General features: G+C 47.5%; 1 protein-coding gene across 1 annotated transcript; it reads left to right on the top strand.

Moving 5' to 3' along the window:
- Nucleotides 1-2,866: 2,866 nt before the first annotated feature.
- Nucleotides 2,867-13,251, top strand: LOC114773853 (trichohyalin-like). Its single transcript, XM_028966030.1, is given in 5 exon segments — nt 2,867-2,996; nt 3,141-3,875; nt 6,990-7,147; nt 7,149-10,142; nt 10,144-13,251. Coding segments are annotated over 5 exon segments (6,909 nt in total). The 5' UTR covers nt 2,867-2,962; the 3' UTR covers nt 13,132-13,251.
- Nucleotides 13,252-19,711: the final 6,460 nt, after the last annotated feature.

The raw sequence follows: 19,711 nt of genomic DNA, 5'->3' as shown, positions 1-19,711 counted from the left end.
GGATGAGGAGGAAGCCCTTTCTACACCCGCTGTGTGTGAGAGCTTGATAAGAAAGCGAAGCGGGTTCGTTTAGGAAGGGCTTTGGACTGATAAGAAAGTGTCCCCAAACACTTTCACGTGACTATATGAAATATATAATTATTGTGTAAATGCGTGTGTAACGTGTGTGTAAAGTATATGTCTGAAATGCGTGTGTAACATGTACCGAGCGTCTGGTGAATTTATGATATCCCTGCGGAAAATCCAGCATGGGAAAGACGGAGCCCATGAGTCATCACCACCCGCTTTATTATATTTTTGCACATGCAGTTATGGCAGCAGAAGGAGCCAGATGACGACTGTTAGGAAGGAATGTTTGTGTGAGGAGGAAAATGGTTCTCTTGGTTTTCACAAACTGAATGCTGTTTTCTGCAACGAATCGATCAAGACAAGACAAGGTGCTTAACAATGTAAGATGGATCATGAGCACTTAACAAGAAATAAAGCAACTTCAGTTCAAAAAAGTAACACACACAGAAACTGGATACTGCTGTTACACACAAGACTGCACTTCCTCCTCGAGTGTGTGTGTGTGTAGTAACTGTCAGCAGTAAATGTAAAATGTGTGTGTGTGTTTTGTGGTTATGTCGTTTGATCTGTCGAACTCTAATCTCTCGCCACAATGCAGATGTAAAAACTGGATTATTTCAGACTTTTCCAAATATTCAGCATCCATATTAAATATTCAGTAGCGGCACGTACTGTACGAACATTAAATTGATGTTGATTTCTCTTCCTTTTCTGACCCTGTCCTGCTACCTTTTGTAAGCAGAAGCTGGACATGATAATAATCCTGCTGGGAGTGACCAGGACCCAGGATCAGGGGCACCAGCACCCGCTGTCTAAGCCCAGTGGTTCCTGCAGAATTTCAAGCGAGGAGAAGGAGAAGAACCTGTCATCACCATATTTGTCTTTTTTGATTAATATAAAAGTGTGTCCGTGGGAAGCAGGCGCTGCTGAAGCTGCGGTTTCACTTCACCTGCTGAGGATCAGGAAGTATGAAACAGCAACGCTGGGAGAAAGTGGAGAGGGAAAGTGAACTCAGAAGAACTGCCGGACCACTGGTGACGCCAGAATTGTCACCAGTGGATGTTAATATAGCCTGGACCTTTATCTCTTGTTCTACCTACTTCACTGTGTGGTATGGGAGACCCCAATAATCGCTGGGGTTCCCTTGGGAAAGTGAAAGTGAAGTGATTGTGAAAAGGGGTGTACCCCCTGCTATAGCCCATCTGAGAATAAATAGGAAAAAAAGTATAAAGGTACAAAATAGTAAAAAGAAAATATAAATAAACAATTCAAGTATTACTAATAATCCAATTTAAACAATACAGTTCAGTTTCCAGTTGCATCCAGATGAGGTAGGTAGGTGCAATGTTACGCCTCCGTAAATCTTTGAAAATCGCATCAGTTAAAACACTCCGTGTGGAACAATGATACTGGTGCTGTGCAGCTCTGCACTGCGTAGCTCCACGGGAGCAATACGATAATAGATGGACTTTGCTGACGAATTAAATGAAGCCTCGAGAATTTTCCTAAAAAAATTTTTGTAATCGAATCATTCAAATTATTCGAATAATCGTTTCAGTCATAGTCCCCACACGCTGCTCTCCGGGCGCCTGTCATGGTGCCCACCGTCACCAAGGGTGATGGTTAAATACAGAGGACACGTTTCACCGTGCGCTGTACGATGACAATCACTTCACTTTCACTGATCTCGAGTCTGTTACGGTGTCCTGTTACGGTGTCCTGGTGATGACGACCTGTCCTTTTCCTACCACCGTTAAAACGATGCTCCAGTGTAAAAGGGGGCTCTGGTCCTCCATCTGTCCTGTTGCCGTCACGTTGATGTGACAGTGTTGGTGTTGGGCCTTGGTGCTTGTCTGTTTGGTTTTATGTTTTGATTAATTTGGCGTTATTTGATTCATAGTTCATATATATATATATATATATATATATATATATATATATATGTGTGTGTGTGTGTGTGTGTGTGTGTGTGTATATTTATATATATAATTGTTTATATTTATTAAACATATTGAATAACATAGTTTTTTTGTGCTATGAACAATATTCTCCTCTGATTTCTAGAAATGTAGGAATGCACAAGAATAATTCAAGCAGGTTCTTTATTGAAAACATACTCAAATAATTACAAAATGCACAAAAGTACATCTATATTTAAAAAAAACTCACTTTCTCAGTATAATGTTGCAGGATCAAATCATATGAAACTGAGCAGAGTAACACATCATAAATAACAATATAAATTACATTATTCTTCAATAGGAAAATTTTCAGTCCTTGCTGTTGAGCCATCTACTGTCCACAGGGTGGCGCCATTCGATTGTATTTTACAGCAGGCACGCTCATGGACTCCAGCTTCAGTGTTTGGAGATATGACACCAGTCAGAAGAATATAAATTTTTTTGCCATGCACAGAACTTTAAAAAAAAAGTGTGAGCTGCAGGTGAGGAGATCTCAGTCTGAAGAACACCATGCCAAGCAGAAGAGCACCAGCACTGACTACACAGCGTCTTAGTTTCTCTGAGCATGCTCTTCACTGACAAGTTTGAGCCTTATCAGGGCTCTTAGTTAGTAAACTCAATATTCTATTGAAATCGAACGAGAATTGCTGGTGTCTTCCTCTTGTAAGTCGCTTTGGATAAAAGCGTCTGTAAAGTAAAGTAAAGTAAAGTAGTTTCCGCTCTGCCCTTACCAACTACTCACTACTTCCTGTCTGACTAGGTGTGTGTGTGTGTGTGTGTGCCGACTGTAAAACCGCATCTCAGGGTCACATGACTGGTGCAGCTTCCACGTTGAGCTGCAGGAAGTGGAGGAGCCACCCAGCTTCAGTGCTGACCTGATACACGAGTAAAGCAGCCAGCTGGATGGAGTGAGGAAGATGATGAGTGGGGTGATGAAGGCTGAGAACGAGAGGAGTCACCGATCAGGTGTGTGTGTGATGTGACTGGCTGGTTATGTGTATGGTGGAGAGGAGGAACTCACCAGAAGATGTTGATGTTTCTCTCACACCCTGCTTCCTAATTCTGGACAGTTTAAACATTGGTGTCTAATGAAATGTCATCTCTGTTTAGAGAGGTCAGAGGTCAGACTAGAGAGGTCTCCACCCGACCTGCGGATCGTCCTATTGGGCCGCAAAGGAGCTGGCAAGAGCGCCGCAGGAAGCACCATTCTGGGCGCAGCTGGGGGGTTGGACAGCAGCAGATCAACAGAGGAGTGTGTGAAGAGGAAGGCGGACGTGGCCGGCTGGCGGGTGACGGTGGTGGACACGCCCGGCTGGGAGTGGTACTACTCGGCCAACGGCACGCCCGCCTGGGTGAGCCGGGAGACGGCACGCAGCGTCCTGATGTGCCCGCCCGGGCCGCACGCCATCCTGATCGTGCTGCGCTCGTCTACCTCTGTCACTGAGGACCACCACCGGCAGATTGAGGAGCATGTGGGCATGCTGGGAGAGGGGGCGTGGCACCATGTGATGCTACTGTTCACACGAGGGGATGAGATGGGAGCCACCAGCCTGGAGCAGAGGATCCGCAATGGTAGCGGGGCCTTGCGGAAGCTTCTTCAGAAGTGTGGAAATCGCTACCATGTGATAGAGAGCCGGCGGAAGGTAGATGATGGAACCCAGGTAAAGGATCTGCTGGGTAAACTGGAGAGGATGGTGGAGATGCTGGGTGGGCGGCACTATGAGACAGTCCCCGTCCTGCTGGGCCTGGAGGTCGATAAGAGGAGGAGGGCGAGGGACAGAAGGAAAAAGCAGAGACAGATGGAGACACAGACACAGCGGAGCAGCATTCGTGGACTTCTCACCTGTGAGTATTAGAGGTGTAAACCTTCACTGGTCTCACTATTCCATTATGATTATCGAAGCCTCCATTATCGATGCATCATGATGCATCCCATACATTTTTCTACATTACTACACATGATGTTTTCAAAAATGTGCAATGTTGAGATAAGAGTGTAACATTTTCTTGTCGTCAATTTCCACCCAAATCCAGACAAACAGTAAACACAGGCTAGCGCTTAACAGCGACAAACGCTAAAAAGCAACAAACGTTTAACAGCGACAAACGTTAAACAGCGACAAACGTTAAAAAGCAACAAACGTTTAACAGCAACAAACGCTAAAAAGCGTCTAACGTTTTACAGCGACAAACGTTAAAAAGCGACAAACGTTTAACAGCAACAAACGCTAAAAAGCGACAAACGTTTAACAGCGACAAACGTTAAAAAGCGACAAACGTTTAACAGCGACAAACGTTAAAAAGCGACAAACGTTTAACAGCGACAAACGTTAAAAAGCTGCAAACATTAAAAAGCGGCAAACATTTAACAGCGACAAACGCTAAAAAGCGACAAACGTTTAACAGCGACAAACGTTAAAAAGCGACAAACGTTTAACAGCGACAAACGTTAAAAAGCGACAAACGTTTAACAGCGACAAACGTTAAAAAGCGGCAAACATTTAACAGCGACAAACGTTAAAAAGCGACAAACGTTTAACAGCGACAAACGCTAAAAAGTGACAAACGTTTAACAGCGACAAACGTTAAAAAGCTGCAAACATTAAAAAGCGGCAAACATTTAACAGCGACAAACGTTAAAAAGCGACAAACGTTTAACAGCGACAAACGCTAAAAAGCGACAAACGTTTAACAGCGTCAAACGTTAAAAAGCGACAAACATTTAACAGCGACAAACGCTAAAAAGCGACAAACGTTTAACAGCGACAAACGGTAAAAAGCGGCAAACATTTAACAGCGACAAACGTTTAACAGCAACAAACGTTTAACAGCGGCAAACGTTTAACAGCGACAATCGTTTAGAAAAAAAAAAAAGAAAGTGAAGTGATTGTCACATGTGATACACAGCAGCACAGCACACGATGCACACAGTGAAATTTGTCCTCTGCATTTAACCCATCACCCTGAGTGAGCAGTGGGCACCATGACAGGCGCCCGGGGAGCAGTGTGTGGGGACGGTGCTTTGCTCAGTGGCACCTCAGTGGCACCTTGGCAGATCGGGAATCGAACCTGCAACCTTCTGATTACAGGACCGTTTCCTTAACCGCTAGGCCACCACTGCGACAATCGTTTAACAGCGACAATCGTTACAAAGTGGCAAACGTTTAACAGCGACAAACGTTACAAAGTGGCAAACATTTAACAGCGACAAACGTTAAAAAGCGACAAACGTTAACAGCGACAAACGTTTAACAGCAACAAACGTTACAAAGTGGCAAACATTTAACAGTGAAAAACATTATAAAAGCAACAAACGTAAAAAAGCGACAAACGTTTAACAGCAACAAACGTTAAAAAGCGACAAACGTTTAACAGCATCAAACGTTAAAAACCGACAAACGTTTAACAGCGACAAACGTTAAAAAGCGAGAAACGTTTAACAGCGACAAACGTTAAAAAGCGGCAAACGTTTAACAGCGACAAATGTTTAACAGCGACAAACGTTAAAAAGCGGCAAACGTTTAACAGCGACAAATGTTTAACAGCGACAAACGTTAAAAAGCGAGAAACATTTAACAGCGACAAACGTTAAAAAAGCGGCAAACGTTTAACAGCGACAAATGTTTAACAGCGACAAACGTTAAAAAGCGAGAAACGTTTAACAGCGACAAACGTTAAAAAGCGGCAAACGTTTAACAGCGACAAACGTTAAAAACGGCAAACGTTTAACAGCGACAAATGTTTAACAGCGGCAAATGTTTAACAGCAACAAGTGACAAACGTTTAACAGCGGCAAATGTTTAACAGCGACAAACGTTAAAAAGCGAGAAACGTTTAACAGGGACAAACGTTAAAAATCGAGAAACGTTTAACAGCGACAAACGTTAAAAAGCAACAAAACTTTTAACAGCGACAAACGTTAAAAAGCGACAAACGGTAAAAAGCGGCAAACATTTAACAGTGACAAATAGTAAAAAGCGGCAAAAGTTTAACAGCGACAAAGGTTAAAAAGCGACAAACATTTAACAGCGACAAACGTTAAAAAGCGACAAACGTTTAACAGCGACAAACGTTAAAAAGCGGCAAACGTTTAACAGCGACAAATGTTTAACAGCGACAAACGTTAAAAAGCAAGAAACGTTTAACAGTGACAAACGTTAAAAAGCGGCAAATGTTTAACAGCGACAAACGTTAAAAAACGGCAAACGTTTAACAGCGACAAATGTTTAACAGTGGCAAATGTTTAACAGCAACAAGCGACAAACGTTTAACAGCGACAATTGTTTAACAGCGACAAACGTTTAACAGCGACAATCGTTTAACAGCAACAAACATTTAACAGTGACAAACGTTATAAAGTGGCAAACGTTGAACAGCAACAAACCGTAAAAAGCGGCAAACGTTTAACAGCGACAATCGTTTAACAGCGACAAACATTTAACAGTGACAAACGTTACAAAGTGGCAAACATATAACAGCGACAAACGTTTAACAGCAACAAACGTTTAACAGCGGCAAACGTTTAACAGTGACAATCGTTTAACAGCGACAATCGTTTAACAGCGACAATCGTTACAAAGTGGCAAACATTTAACAGCGACAAACGTTACAAAGTGGCAAACATTTAACAGCAACAAACGTTTAACAGCAACAAACGTTTAACAGCGACAATCGTTTAACAGCGACAATCGTTACAAAGTGGCAAACATTTAACAGCGACAAACATTACAAAGTGGCAAACGTTTAACAGTGACAAACGTTAAAAGTGGCTAACGTTTAACAGCGACAAACGTTTAACAGCGACAAACGTTTACAGTGAAGATGACCGTAACCGTAACCTGTATAAGTTTCTTTATTTTAATTCTGTATATTATTCTGCATATGAAAAGTTGAGAATTTATACGAGACGTGCAGAAGTTTTTCATGGTACGGTTGAGAATGAAACGTGTCCCTTTGCAGGCGATTTGTCCGAGGATCTGGACGAGCGACAGCCCGTCTCCCGCTGTCCCCGCCGTCTCCCCGAACTCCGCCTGCTTCTCCTGGGAGAGAGAGAGACGGGAAAGAGCTCAGCAGCCAACACCATCCTGGGCGGAGCCCCAGTCTTCCCGACCGGGAGGGGCCACGGAGGAGTGCGCCAGGCAGCAGGCCGAGGTTTCTGGACGGCAGGTGACCGTGGTGGACGTTCCTGGCTGGGAAGGAGGGCCTGAAGGTCAAACTCCGGAAAGGGTCAAGCGGGAGATTTGGGGCAGCGTCTGGCTCTGCCCACCAGGCCCACATGCCATCCTTCTGACCCTCCGAGTGGACGTGGCCATCAGCGGCGCGGTGACGGGCCACCTGCAGGAACATCTGAAACTCCTGGGCGAGGGGGCATGGAGGCACACGTTGCTCCTGCTCACGCACGGAGACAAACTTCGACAAGGGGTCACCGCTGAGCAACACGTGCAAGGGGGTGGACGAGAGCTCCAGGAGCTGATGGAGCGGTGCGGGAACCGTTACCACGTCATCAGCAATGTCCATCCGGACACAAAGAGCAGAGACCCCGGCCAGGTGCTGACCCTGCTGGAGAAAGTAGAGAAGCTGGTGGCAGGGAACAGGTGTGAGGCCTTTTCTCCTCTGCTACAGGAGATCCACCATCTGGGGAAAACCAAGAATGAACGGTTTAACCAGAAGCTGAGGGACCTGGGAGACAAAGTCCAGCGACAGGAAACAGAGCTGAAGAAGCTGAGGGAGAGGGAGGTGAGGAGCCTGCGTTGGTTCTTTGACAGGAAGAAGGAGAAAAGGAAGCTGGCTGGAGCCGTGGAGACAGGAAGGGAGGAAGTGATGGATAAAGGCGGGGAGGACAGGAGAAGCATGATGAGCGAGCTGGAAGAACGGATGAAGTGGCTGACTGATGACAAAGAGAAGGAGATCCAGGACCTGACTGTGGAGAATGACAGGATGGTGGAAGCAATCAATAGAATATTCCAAGAGAAAGAGGAGGCCATAGTGGAGATGGAGGAGAAGAGCAGGGAAATAGAGGACCTACGAGAAAAAATGGATGAACAGCAAGTGAAAATTCTCCAACTTGAGTGCATGAATTTGGGGATGGAGAGAAAAATGAAGGAGATGGATGTGGAAAAAAAAGCTCTGATGAAAACCATCAAGGACACGCAAAGACAGATGAAGGAAGCGAAAGAAAGGTACGACAACGAGGCGTTACAACAACAGCAGGAGACGGATAAAACGTTAAAGGAGGCAGAGAACAGAATAAAGAGGTGTACTGAAGAAAAGGAAGATGAATTGCAGGAATTGAGACGCTGGAGTGAAACGAAGGTCGAGGAACAAGAGAACAGACAGAAAGAGCTGGACAGACAAAGAGTGGACGAAATAAATAAATTAACCCGGATTGGTGAAATGAGAGACGCTGAGCTGGAACGGCTGCGGAGGGACATTCGCAGCAGAGACACGGAGATTGAACAGGAGAGGAAAAGGTCTGCGGACGGCCTGGAGGCCATCAGAAGGCTGGAACATCAACTCCGCGAGAAAGAGGTAGCGTTGGCAGAGATGCAACGTTCACGCGAGGAGCAGGAAGAGAAAGCAGGAGGAGACCTGAGACACCAGTACCTGGAAAAAGAGAGGGAGGCCGACGAGTTGAGAAGGACAGTAGAACAGATTCAGAAAGAGCTGAGGGAGCTTCGAGATGAGGACATGGAGGCACAGAAACAGAGAGCTGCACAGGAGCTCCTCAGATCTGATCTTCAGATGCTACTAAAAGAAAATGAATGGATGCAAGTTCAATATGAGGAGAAAATCGAACAAATGCAAAAGGAGACAGCGTCAATTTTAGAAACCAAAGAAAAGGCAATCGTCCAGCTCCTGGAAAAAAGAGACGATCTTCTCAAAACGTTGACAGATGAGACAGAGAAGCTGATTAACTTACAGGACGAAAAGCGGCTGATGGAGGTGGAGCTGACTCATCTGAAGCGGAGATGTGAAGAATACAAAGAGGAGCTCCTGGCCCACATGGACAGAGAGGTGGAGTTTGGACAGCTGCTGCACCAAAGCCAGGACATGATGCAGGTGAAGGAACAACAGCTCCTGGGGAGAATGCAGGAGATGGAGCAGGTCCTCGTCCAGCTGAAACAGGTCAATCACACACAAAACATGGAACTAGAAAAAGCAAAAGAGAAGAGCGACAGAATGGAGAAGCAGATAGAAGAATCCAGGGAATATTATGAAGAGAAGCTGAAGGAGAAAGAAGCAGAGGAGAACTTGCAGGGAGCTGAGAGAGAAGAGCGTGTAAGTAGGAGAGAGCAAGAAGTAACGATGGCTGAGCTGGAGATAGAAAAACAGACGAAAGAGCTGCAGAGAAGAGAAATGGGGATACAGGAAAAAGAGAAGGATCTGAGAAAGGAAGAACAAGAGTTGGAAAAGCGGGTGTCTGAGCTAGAAACTGGATTTATGGACAAGGAGAAGCAAGAGCAAAGTCTAATGGAAAAGGAACTGGAGATAAAACACCGAACACACAAGTTGGAAAAAATGGAAAATCAATTAAGAAACATGGAGGAAAAAGTGACAGAAAATGTCAAAAAAGAACAGCAGCTGGATAAGAAGAATCAAGAAATCAACCTCAGAGAGCAACATATAAAAAAAAGAGAGATGGAACTCAAAGAAAATACCCACAAACTACAACAGAAGAAAGAACAACTGGAAACTGAAGAGGAGAACCTGAGGAAGATCCAAAAAGAGTTGGGTGCCCAGAAAGTGACGCTGGAAGAACAACTACAGAAAACAAGTAATGAATTGCAGAGAAAGCAGGAGGAACTAAAGAGTCAGGAACAAGAACTGGAGAAGAAAAAACTTGAGCTTCTGCACAGCCAGCAGGAGATAGAAAGGCGAGAAGAAACACTAGAAGTTGGTCATCAAGAAGTCAAGAAACAAAGACAAGACCTCAAAAGAAGTGAAGAAGATTTGGAAAGGAGAAAATCTGAGCTGCAGGAATTGGAGCAAGGACTAAAGAACCGTGAAGAAAACCATCTTAGTTCATTACAAGATCTGGAAGAGAGACAGAAGCAAATCAAGAACTATGAGAACCGGCTTGGAAAAAAAGAAGACAAGTTGGTCAGTTTAGAAAAAAGTGTTAACCTGCAGGGAAAGGGACCTGGAGAATAAATACCATGATCTGAAGAGAAAGGAACAAGACGTAGAAGAACATGCTCTGCAAATGAAGAAAAATAGAGCAGAAATGGAAGAAAAGGAGCAGACATTTAATAGACGTGAACAGGATCTAGAGACGTGGCATTTTGAACTAAAGACCACACAAGAAGAACTAGAGAGCCACAAGATAAACCTACATCAGTTTGAACATGAACTCGCTGAAAGGGATCAGGAGATGAAAGAAAAAGAATTACTACAGAAGGATCTTATCCTCAGAAAGCTGCAACTGGAGAGAAAGGAACGAGATATGGAAGGTCTACGTCTGAATTTAGAAAAAAGGGAGGGTGAACTTTTAAGAAGGGAGCGGCAACAGGAGGAAAAGGCCCAAGAACTGGAAACCAGACAGCAGAACTTGGAGTCAGCCCACCAACAACTGAAAACATCATCTGAGAAAGCTCAACAGGAAGCCGAGCAAATGAAAGTAAAGCTGAAGAGGAGGGAAGAAGGGGTTCGTGAATTGGAAAATGAGCTTCACAAAAAGCAGCAAGAACTTCAAAGCGAAGAAAAACTTTTGGAATATTCTAAAGTTGAACTTCAGCATAGAAGACAGGACTTTCTGGCAGGTGAAAATGAGCTAAAAAGAATGGTAGATGACCTGAGCAGAAGAGAGGACAAATTGGAAAAGAAGAAAATGGACTTGGGAAAAATAGAAAACAGGATAAAACAGGAAGAAATTCACAGCAGCGCTTTACAAGACTTGGAATTCAACAAAGTGTTTCTAGACCGAGAGCAAACTCTAAAAGAAAAAGAAGAAGAGCTGTGGACCCTGGAACAAAAGTTAATCAGAAGAGAACATTACATTGCTGAAAAGGAACAAGACCTTCAGAACAGATTCCATGACTATGAGGGGTGGGAAACGGAGATGAAGATAAAAGAAGGAGAACTTGAGAAACTTCAAAAGTTAAATCAACATGCAGAACAGATGGAGAACATTGATCTTGGAGAAGATCAAGAGATGGAGAGACAACATCGGAAATCAGACAATACAGGAGAGCTGCAACAGAAGATAAATCAACAGCTCAGCCTGAAAGAGCAAGATGTGAAACCACTGAGTGAAAAATTAAGAAACAAAGAGAGCAAAGAACAGGACAAAAATGATACAAATGTTCTCCAGACAGAGAGACAGGAACTGGCAACCAGAGAGGGAAGTCATGTTGAGAAGCACATGGACCAAGAGCTGCAGACAAGAGAAGAAGAGTTAAAGCAGAATGACAGGAAGGACGTTTTCAGAAAGTTCCCTGAGAGGCAAGAAGAAGCACTCGCGCTGGGTGGAGCAGAGCTCCAGAAAAATTTTAAAGACCTGAACATAGGAGAAGATGTGGAAAGAGGTTTCAGAAGACAAGATAAAGTCTTGAAAATTCAGGAGGTAGAAAAGGATGAAAAGATGAAGTGTGGAGACCTGGGTTATGTCAATTTTCCGCAAATTACAGGAGATGAAGAATTGATGTGTTTAAGCAATGAGCTGGCACTTGCTGAAGAAGAACCTGAAATAAGGAAATTCGAGCTGGAAAAGTGTGAAAAGTTTCAAATACGGCAACAAATGCTGCCAAACTGTGAAGAAACCAAGAAGAAACAAAACGAGCAGGAACGAATTCGTGCTGGCATGCTAGCAAAAACGCAGCAAGTTCTGGATGGTCATGATGCTGGAAGAGAAAAGCGTGGAAATGACGATCTGGAACAATATCTGACGGAACAAGAGATTCAACCAGAAGTAATTAACCAGGAGACAATTACAGGAGAACTTCAGGAAACCAATCAGAAAGAAAAGCACACTCAGCACCACATTACGAGCAAAAAGCAGATGGACAACAAAGAAGAGGAAGTGAAGCATCGAGAAGAACGCCTGGAAAAGAAGGCGAGGGAGCTGGAAGAGTGGGAGAAATACTTGTACAACTGGGAGCTTTGCATGGTCAACTGGCAGCAAGATCCAGTGAAGAGAAGCATTGAACTGGAAAAAGTGGACAAAGAGCTCAACCACACAGAGGAACATCTAGAACATATGTTAAGGAGGTGGACAGAGACAGAGGAGGCAGGCTCGATGATGGCCAGAAGAGAAAGAGGCAGAACTTACCAGGACCAGTCTTACAGCAACATGGTTTCACATCTTGAGAACCTACAGATGAATCCACAGAACATCAATCACATGTATCAAGAGGTTGGGGTTGCAAGCCTGGCCTGGGACCAGAAGACAGAACCTCAGTCTAATGTCATAATAGAAGAATTATCCAAATCTGTGATATCAACTCCTGAAGCACCAGTGAAGCTTTGCCCTGCATACCGTCACTTAGAAACCGAAGCTGAGATGAGGAGGTCTCCAGAAGAAGAGGAAGAAGCAGAAATGACAGAGGAAGAACATTTTTATGAACCGTCTTTTCCTTGTGAAGATCCGTCCAGCCCTGAGCTGAGGCTGGTCTTACTGGGGGAGGCGTGGTGTCCTCGCAGTGTCCTCTGCAGGAAGTCCTGGCCATGCCAGGTGGCAGGAAGGAAATTGACCGTGATGGAGCCCGCTGGGCTGAAGTGGCGCTGGGGCCAAGATGGTGGCATGGTGCTTCAGTGCGTCTCCCGGTGCCCTCCAGGCCCTCACGCGTTCCTGCTAGTTATACCCTCGTATCTCACCTTCACCCCACAGTTCCGCAGGGCAGTAGAGTCCTCCATGAAGGTTCTTGGTGATAAGGCATGGCAGCACACCATTGTGGTCTTCACGTGGGGAGAGACCCTGAGCGAAAGCATGGACCAGCGCGTCCTGAGGAACGGGGACCTCCAGTGGCTCCTGGCAAAGTGTGGAGGCCGATACCACATCCTGAACAACAGCGAGCAGCCAACAGAGTCCCAGGTGACCCAGCTGGTGGAGCGGGTGGAGCAGATAGTGGCTGGAAACGGTGGACATTATTACGTCCAACCTTGAGGAAAGAACGTGGAATGTCCATCACACGTTCTCATCTGAGAAGTTTCTTCTTGGTAGAAACGGTCGTTTCCCCGGTAACCACCAGAGGGAGGACTCACATCACGTCTGAAGTGTTGCTCTGTTGTCTGCATTATGCAATAAAGAAGAAGCATGTGTAGATACTTGAAGCCTCGTTATTTCTGGTGTGAATGTTAGCGCCGATTTAGCTTCATGCTGGAGAAGACGAGTCTGGACGGGCGGAGACTACCACTGGCGATTACGTGGCGGGAGTGAGTGGTGTCTCCGCGGGGGTCCAGTCGGGCTCTGACAGGTGAATGAGGACTTCCCACGGGGGTCTCTCACGGCCTCTTACATTCAGCAACGTGCTGAAATAAAGCCGCCTTTCGTGATTGTGCGCAATCAGCCGTAATTGGAGGGGCGGGCGTGGCCGCCGCCATTATGTGTGGCGAGGGGTTGTCCCAGCTTGGTTTTGTGTGGAGCGTTTGTCCTCATCCGGCAGGAGGCCCATTTCATCACCGTCATTACGAACAGAAAAGGGACGGGCCGGTTCCCGCGCCGAGACGGAATTTGGCCAAAACATGTAATTGGTGCGAATATAAACAGACGGTCGGTAGAAGACGCGTCCCCGCCTTTCATGCCCTCTGACTGGGACACGGAAGCTTAAAAAGCATTTCAACATGCAGCGGTTTTAAATAGAGATTTTTATATGCTATAAATACTTGATATAGATTATTATATATTATAAGAACCCATCCACACACATCCGTACGTCGGCCTTATTGGCCCTCATTTGAATAATGGCTTCGTCCAAGGACCGAAGAACGTTACTGCTGCTGAAATAATTGAATGTGATGCGTAAAATTCCTGCTGTTGATGGATTTATGGGGACTTCGGTTCTAGAGAGGTTGCGTAAAGGTCGCATGGTCCCACGGTGGAGGGACTTATTAGAGCTGATGGACCATGAGGAGCCGCGGAACTCCAATAACCTTCCTGTACGCGCACGCACACCTTGGGCCGATCCGTGGTTGACCTGGACGAGGAGCTCTGCACACGTGTCCATTAGCGGCGTCTCAGCGGAGCTCGTCCCTGGTCTGGGTTCAGGCCGGGCTCGTGGTGTGTGGGGTGTGTAATGTTGAAATGCGGGGCCACTCTAGTCCTCACCCTTCCAAATGTCAGCGCGTTTAATGCCTGGAAGGTGGGAATTGGCATGAAGGAGAGATGGTACGATCCATAATGGATTGGACAATGTTTTATGGAAAAGCCTGCTCCGCCTGTCGTGTTTCGGAGAAGAATGAGGTTCCTTCACGTTGTGTTCTGTTAAAAGCTGATCTCGCCCTGGTTCTGGGCATTTTAGGATCAGAGCAGGCTTACGGATCTCTAGTCAGTGGCTGAGAACCGGGTGAAATCTGACTAAAGGCCAAGCGACACTACATTACCCCAGAAGCACTCGCTACCCACCCGCTGTGGGTTCCCGTGGATTTCGCCCTTCCCTCGCCGTGCCATTCCTGCTACTTCCTGATGAAGGAGATGGTGGCTGACAGGTTGGCCGTGTCACCAGGTTCTGGCGCTGGCATCACCACACACTGTGATAATGGGCATCTTCTGGCTGAACGCGCACAGTGGGCCCTGACCAAATCCGGGAATGTAGCTAATGAGGAGCGTCCCCGGGGCCTGCAGCCGTTTCATTGGCTGTGGTGGCGTGAAGGGGGAGGTCCTAGATCATCGGGCTGGCGCAAAACTCCATACTCACTCTGATCTCTTTATAAATCCAATCATATTTAAGAATATAGAATATGAAATTTAAGAAACGCCTTTTCTCATCCTGGACTGAAGAGGGCGCCTGTTCAGAATTCCGTATTCTGTAAAAGTGCCACTCTGTGTATCTTCACATCCTGATTCGGGCCTGGAAAGCCCCTGTCATGTTACAAATGTTCTGGAAGCATCTCTCCAGCGTCATTTAGCCATGATTTGTTTGTCTTGCCGGGGAAGTTAGAAGTTAGAGCGTACACTCTCTCTCTCTCTCTCTCTCCCATGGTGAGTTCAGGGGGAGGTCAGGTGATCGTGGGAGTTACACAACGTAAGGCATGCGTGACACCCGCTGGTCCCAGGTGAGGTGGCTCCACATCTCACGCATGTCTACACTAACTGGCAGAGATGGAGGGGGTCACTTCTAACTTCATCTCCTTCAGTTCAGTTCAGAAGGAACCAGGACCTTCTCCCCTCACCCTCCTGTTCATCAATCAAATGATTGACTGACTGCCACATGAGCGTCAAACAGAGCAGTCTGTGGTGTGGAACGTAACGGAAATTTAAAGGTAACACACTCACCTCTGAACCAGAAGACCCAGGTTCGAACCCCACTTACTACCATCCTGTCCCTGAGCAGGACACTTAACCCTGAGTGTCTCCAGGGGGGGACTGTCCCTGTAACTACTGATTGTGGATCAGTAGTTACAGTGGCGTAAATGGAGGTTGTGGTCAGGTGGTGGTCAGAGATGTTGGGAGATGCACGACGGCACCAATACTTTTACGTCATTTCCTGTCGCACTTCTCCCAATGGCCAGTCGGGGGTGAAAGGTCATGTAGATTGAGCCAATCACTAGTCAGGAGTGTCACCAGGCGAGAGTCCGTCCTCTTTGCGGGACACGTCGCATCAGACACTGATCGGTGAACACAACACACACGTCTGGCGCCGTCTGACACCTCGCCGCCGCGCTCCAGCCGCCTTCATCTCCGTTACCTGCATCAAACTTTCATGCTTCTGCAGAGTGTGTGAGCGCTGGCCCCCGTTTCAGAGTCGGAATGAAACATTGATTGCGTGTCCGTGTGTGTGTCAGGATGAATGTTGGTGAGTCGTGGTGTTTCTGATGGAACTGATTGATTGATTGATTAGTTCTGAGCCTGAGATGGTGACCTTTAAGAAGACGACATGATTGAAATTTGAACAAAGACAGAAGGGCGGGCAGAGTGTGTGTGTGTGTGTGTGTGTGTGTGTGTGCTGGGTGGGTGGATGGGGGGGGCGTGGACGGAGCGCTCTGATTGGCTCACGGCCTCCCGTGACTGCGCGCCCCATCGCGTGTCTGTTTGGATTTGTTCTGTTGGAAGTATCGGTGGCGCGTACGCACACGCTCGCTCCACTGAGGGTCAGCCGGGGGTCACGGCAATGAAAAAAGCCGCTTCTCCTCGCGTGAAAACGGGCTAATTACACGCGGGCACCGCGATAACGCCGCCGCGAAGCTGGATCCATTACTGCCGTTTTTCTTCACAGAGGGGGTCACGGGGTCACGTCCCATCTGATGAGGCTCCACGTCGGCCGCTGTTGCCATGGCAATGGCCGTGAACCGGGGACCCGCCTCGTTTCTGACGGCGGCTGGCCCGGGGCTCGTGGGCCCACCTGGTCACACCTCCGCCTCTCCGCCGAACGGTGACGCAGGACGCCCCGCGGGCTGGGATGTTTCGGCAGGAGGAGGGAAGATGCAACATGCCCCATGACCCCGGGATGACCTAATTGTGTCCACGTCACGTGCGCCCCCGGAGATTCCGCTACACGAGACCTGCGGCACGATGAGAGACTTTTAAAAGAGACACACACACACACGAGCCGCGTACCGCGCATCTTCTACAACCAATGAAAGGCTTTGACGGTAATTTGGCTCGCGTAGCAGCACGTCTGTGCGTAAACACGGGATTTACGGGCAGGGGAAGGAGAGGAAAAACTGATTAGAATGTAATATACTATTAGAAATTAATGAGATATTTTTACTTGTGAGTTCAGATCACTGAGAGCTTGGTGGTGAATCCGAATCGAATGATTTTCTTCGATCGTGTAGACGTTGGGACAGGAGGCTGGCTTTAGGACCCAGAGAGGCGAGCTCCCTCCCCGCGCGCGGTGCATTCACGGTTCAGGGGCCACGTGCGTTAACGCGATGCGACTGGAGAACCTTTACGGCAACGAACAGCAGCGTGGTATCAGGCAGGGGCTGACCGAGCCGTGAACCGGAGCCTGAACACGGAGCAAATTAGCATCAACGGAATAGCCGCGCATGCTCGGGATGGGCGCGTCCTCCTTCCTGGGGACGGTCCTCTGGCCACCGGTACCGGTACCGGACTGTGTCCCAGGGGAGGTTGCTCAGGGTGGCTCTGGAATCCTGGAGATCCAGGATGTCACCACGGTGTGACTACAGGTTGGAACCCCGCGGGGGCCACAGATATGAACAGGCTGAAATCAACACAATGAAGCAGGAACACACATTTGACCCAGTAATGATCCTGTGTGTGTGTGTGTGTGTGTGGTGTGCTGTCTGGGTGTGAGGAGGTGCACGGAGCCACATGTGAAGCGCAAACATCCTGAAATATTCATGATGGGCCACGAGGCCCTTGGCTCATCTGGAGCACGCTTGGAAGTGCTTTTAATGCGGTGCCAACCATTGGCTAACAAGCGCGCTGCTCTCGCTCCAGCATTTTTCCCTGACTCCTCTCCTTATTAAACTCACATGTCACATGACCCGCTTTCCATAAATGCCAGGCTGAAGACCAGGTCTCTTTTATTCGTGGTCAAAGCATCTGAGCATTAATAGAAAGAGCGAGTGACACAGGTTTTGGTGATCGGTCCAGACCAGAAAGGGGGTGTCACAGCTTTGGCAGCCAGTGCCGCCACTCCTCGAGTGCCCACTTGAACGCCAGCAGCTCACGGTCCCCCACCCCCCGTACCTTCCGTGAGAAGAAGCACCGCGGGAGAGAGGACAGTGAAGGATCTGGGGTGTTGAAGGACAGGAGCGGTGGTGAAACGACGGCACAGGGACTTGAAGGGCCTGAATGGCCTCTGTGGTTCAGGTGAAACGGGCGTGTCGAAGGCTTGGTGAGAGCAGTAAGGGGTGCTGCGACTGTCCTGTAGCCACGGAGAAGCAGCTGTTTTCAGCGTCGTGGTAGGGGGCCACTGCTTCCAGCTTCTTGGGCTTCCGTGGCCACACCCAGGGGCGAGATGGTAAAACCCAGGAACGTGGTGGAGCGCTGGTGGAAGGCGCATTTTCCAACTTACAGTACAGTCTCTTCAGGACTGCTCTCACTCGGTCGGATGTGGCATTCCAAGGGTGGGCGAGGTAGGCATACACCCACCCACCGTCCCAGCATGTCCTGGAGAGCATCGTTAATGAACTGCTGAAAGAGGGGATGACAAGGGACTCGAAGTGGCCAGTGGGGTGATGAAGACTGTCTTCCACTCGTCGCCCTCTCGGACGCGGATGAAGGGTTATAGGCAGAGCGAGATCCAGCTTGGTGACATACTTCGCGTCGAGGGCGGTGTTAGTCAGGGGCAAGGTGTTCGGTTTTGAAGGTGATTTTGTTGAGGCCACGATAGTCCAGGCAGGGTCTCAGACCACCATCCTTCTTGGCAACAACTGTCATGATCCGGTCCAAAAGGGGTTACTCCGGTCCGGGATCCGGACGAGTTTCCACTGTGTAATGTCCCCTAATCGTTTTCAACACCTGTCAAATGTATAAAGCTGCCCTGTTGTTCTGTTCGCCGTCAGGTCTTTGATGTTATGTTCCAGTTCACACCAGTGTCTTTGGATGTCTCCCTGTCCTGTTCTTCACAAATAAACCCCTGGTTTCGTGATGTCATGCAATTGCGTCCTTCCTTCCTCATCTCGTCACCTATTCGTTCCTCTTCTTCTTCTCCGGTGCACCTGCTTCTCATGCCAAACATGGTTGTGACAGGTTTGCAGGTCCAGATCTGAGGACTATAACCCTGTTGCATGTCCTGATTGGACATTAAACCCCCCGTTACAGGTCCTGATCAGAGATTAAACACCCTGTTACCGGTCCTGATCTGAGACTAAACCCCGTTTGCATGTCCTGATTGGACAATTAAACCCCGTTACAGGTCCTGATCAGAGATTAAACAAACCATGTTACCGGTCTGATCTGCTACTAAAACCCTGTGCGGTCCTGATATGATAGTAAACCCTTGGTTGCAGGTCCTGAGCTGAGATAAAACCCACTGTTACAGGTCTGTATGCGTTTGTGTGTGTGTGGTCTGTGTGGGTCTCATTTGTAGCCTGGTCTCCCTGAAGGTAGTTTGATCTCTACCTGAATTTTCTGAATTCATTGCTGCTTCTCCAAGTAAGTGAACTTTCATGACACAAAGTTCCTAGTTCTCCTCTGTGTAAACAGGAGCCACTGAACCCAACCCAGGGCCCAGGGCCATTTAGGGATCAAGAAGTGTCACCCATCCTTACTTTATTATCCATAAACACTTTCATATCAGGGTTCGGCTGATGGAGCCCGTCCTGGGATTTTGGGTGCAGGGTGGGGTCCTCAAAACACACCCATACCTCACTCACCATAGTCATAAATTCCCCTTGTGCCTTTGGACGCAGGAGGAGAACTGGAGAACCTGGAGGAGACCTGGACCAAGAGACCTCTACAACCCACTCAAGGTTGTAGAATTTTTAACCAGAGTTACAAATGTTTGGATTCTATACAAATTCTACCGGAGAGATTTTACAGGCGCAGGAGGACCCGTACTCTGAAAGGCGTGGTCATGAGGGAACTTACACCAATGTTTTTCACACTTGTGGTA

Source organism: Denticeps clupeoides, unplaced genomic scaffold (assembly GCF_900700375.1).
Source record: "Denticeps clupeoides unplaced genomic scaffold, fDenClu1.1, whole genome shotgun sequence".
Classification (NCBI taxonomy): domain Eukaryota; kingdom Metazoa; phylum Chordata; class Actinopteri; order Clupeiformes; family Denticipitidae; genus Denticeps; species Denticeps clupeoides.
The sequence above is the reverse complement of the archived record's forward strand: the minus strand, read 5'-3'. Positions and strand labels throughout refer to the sequence as shown.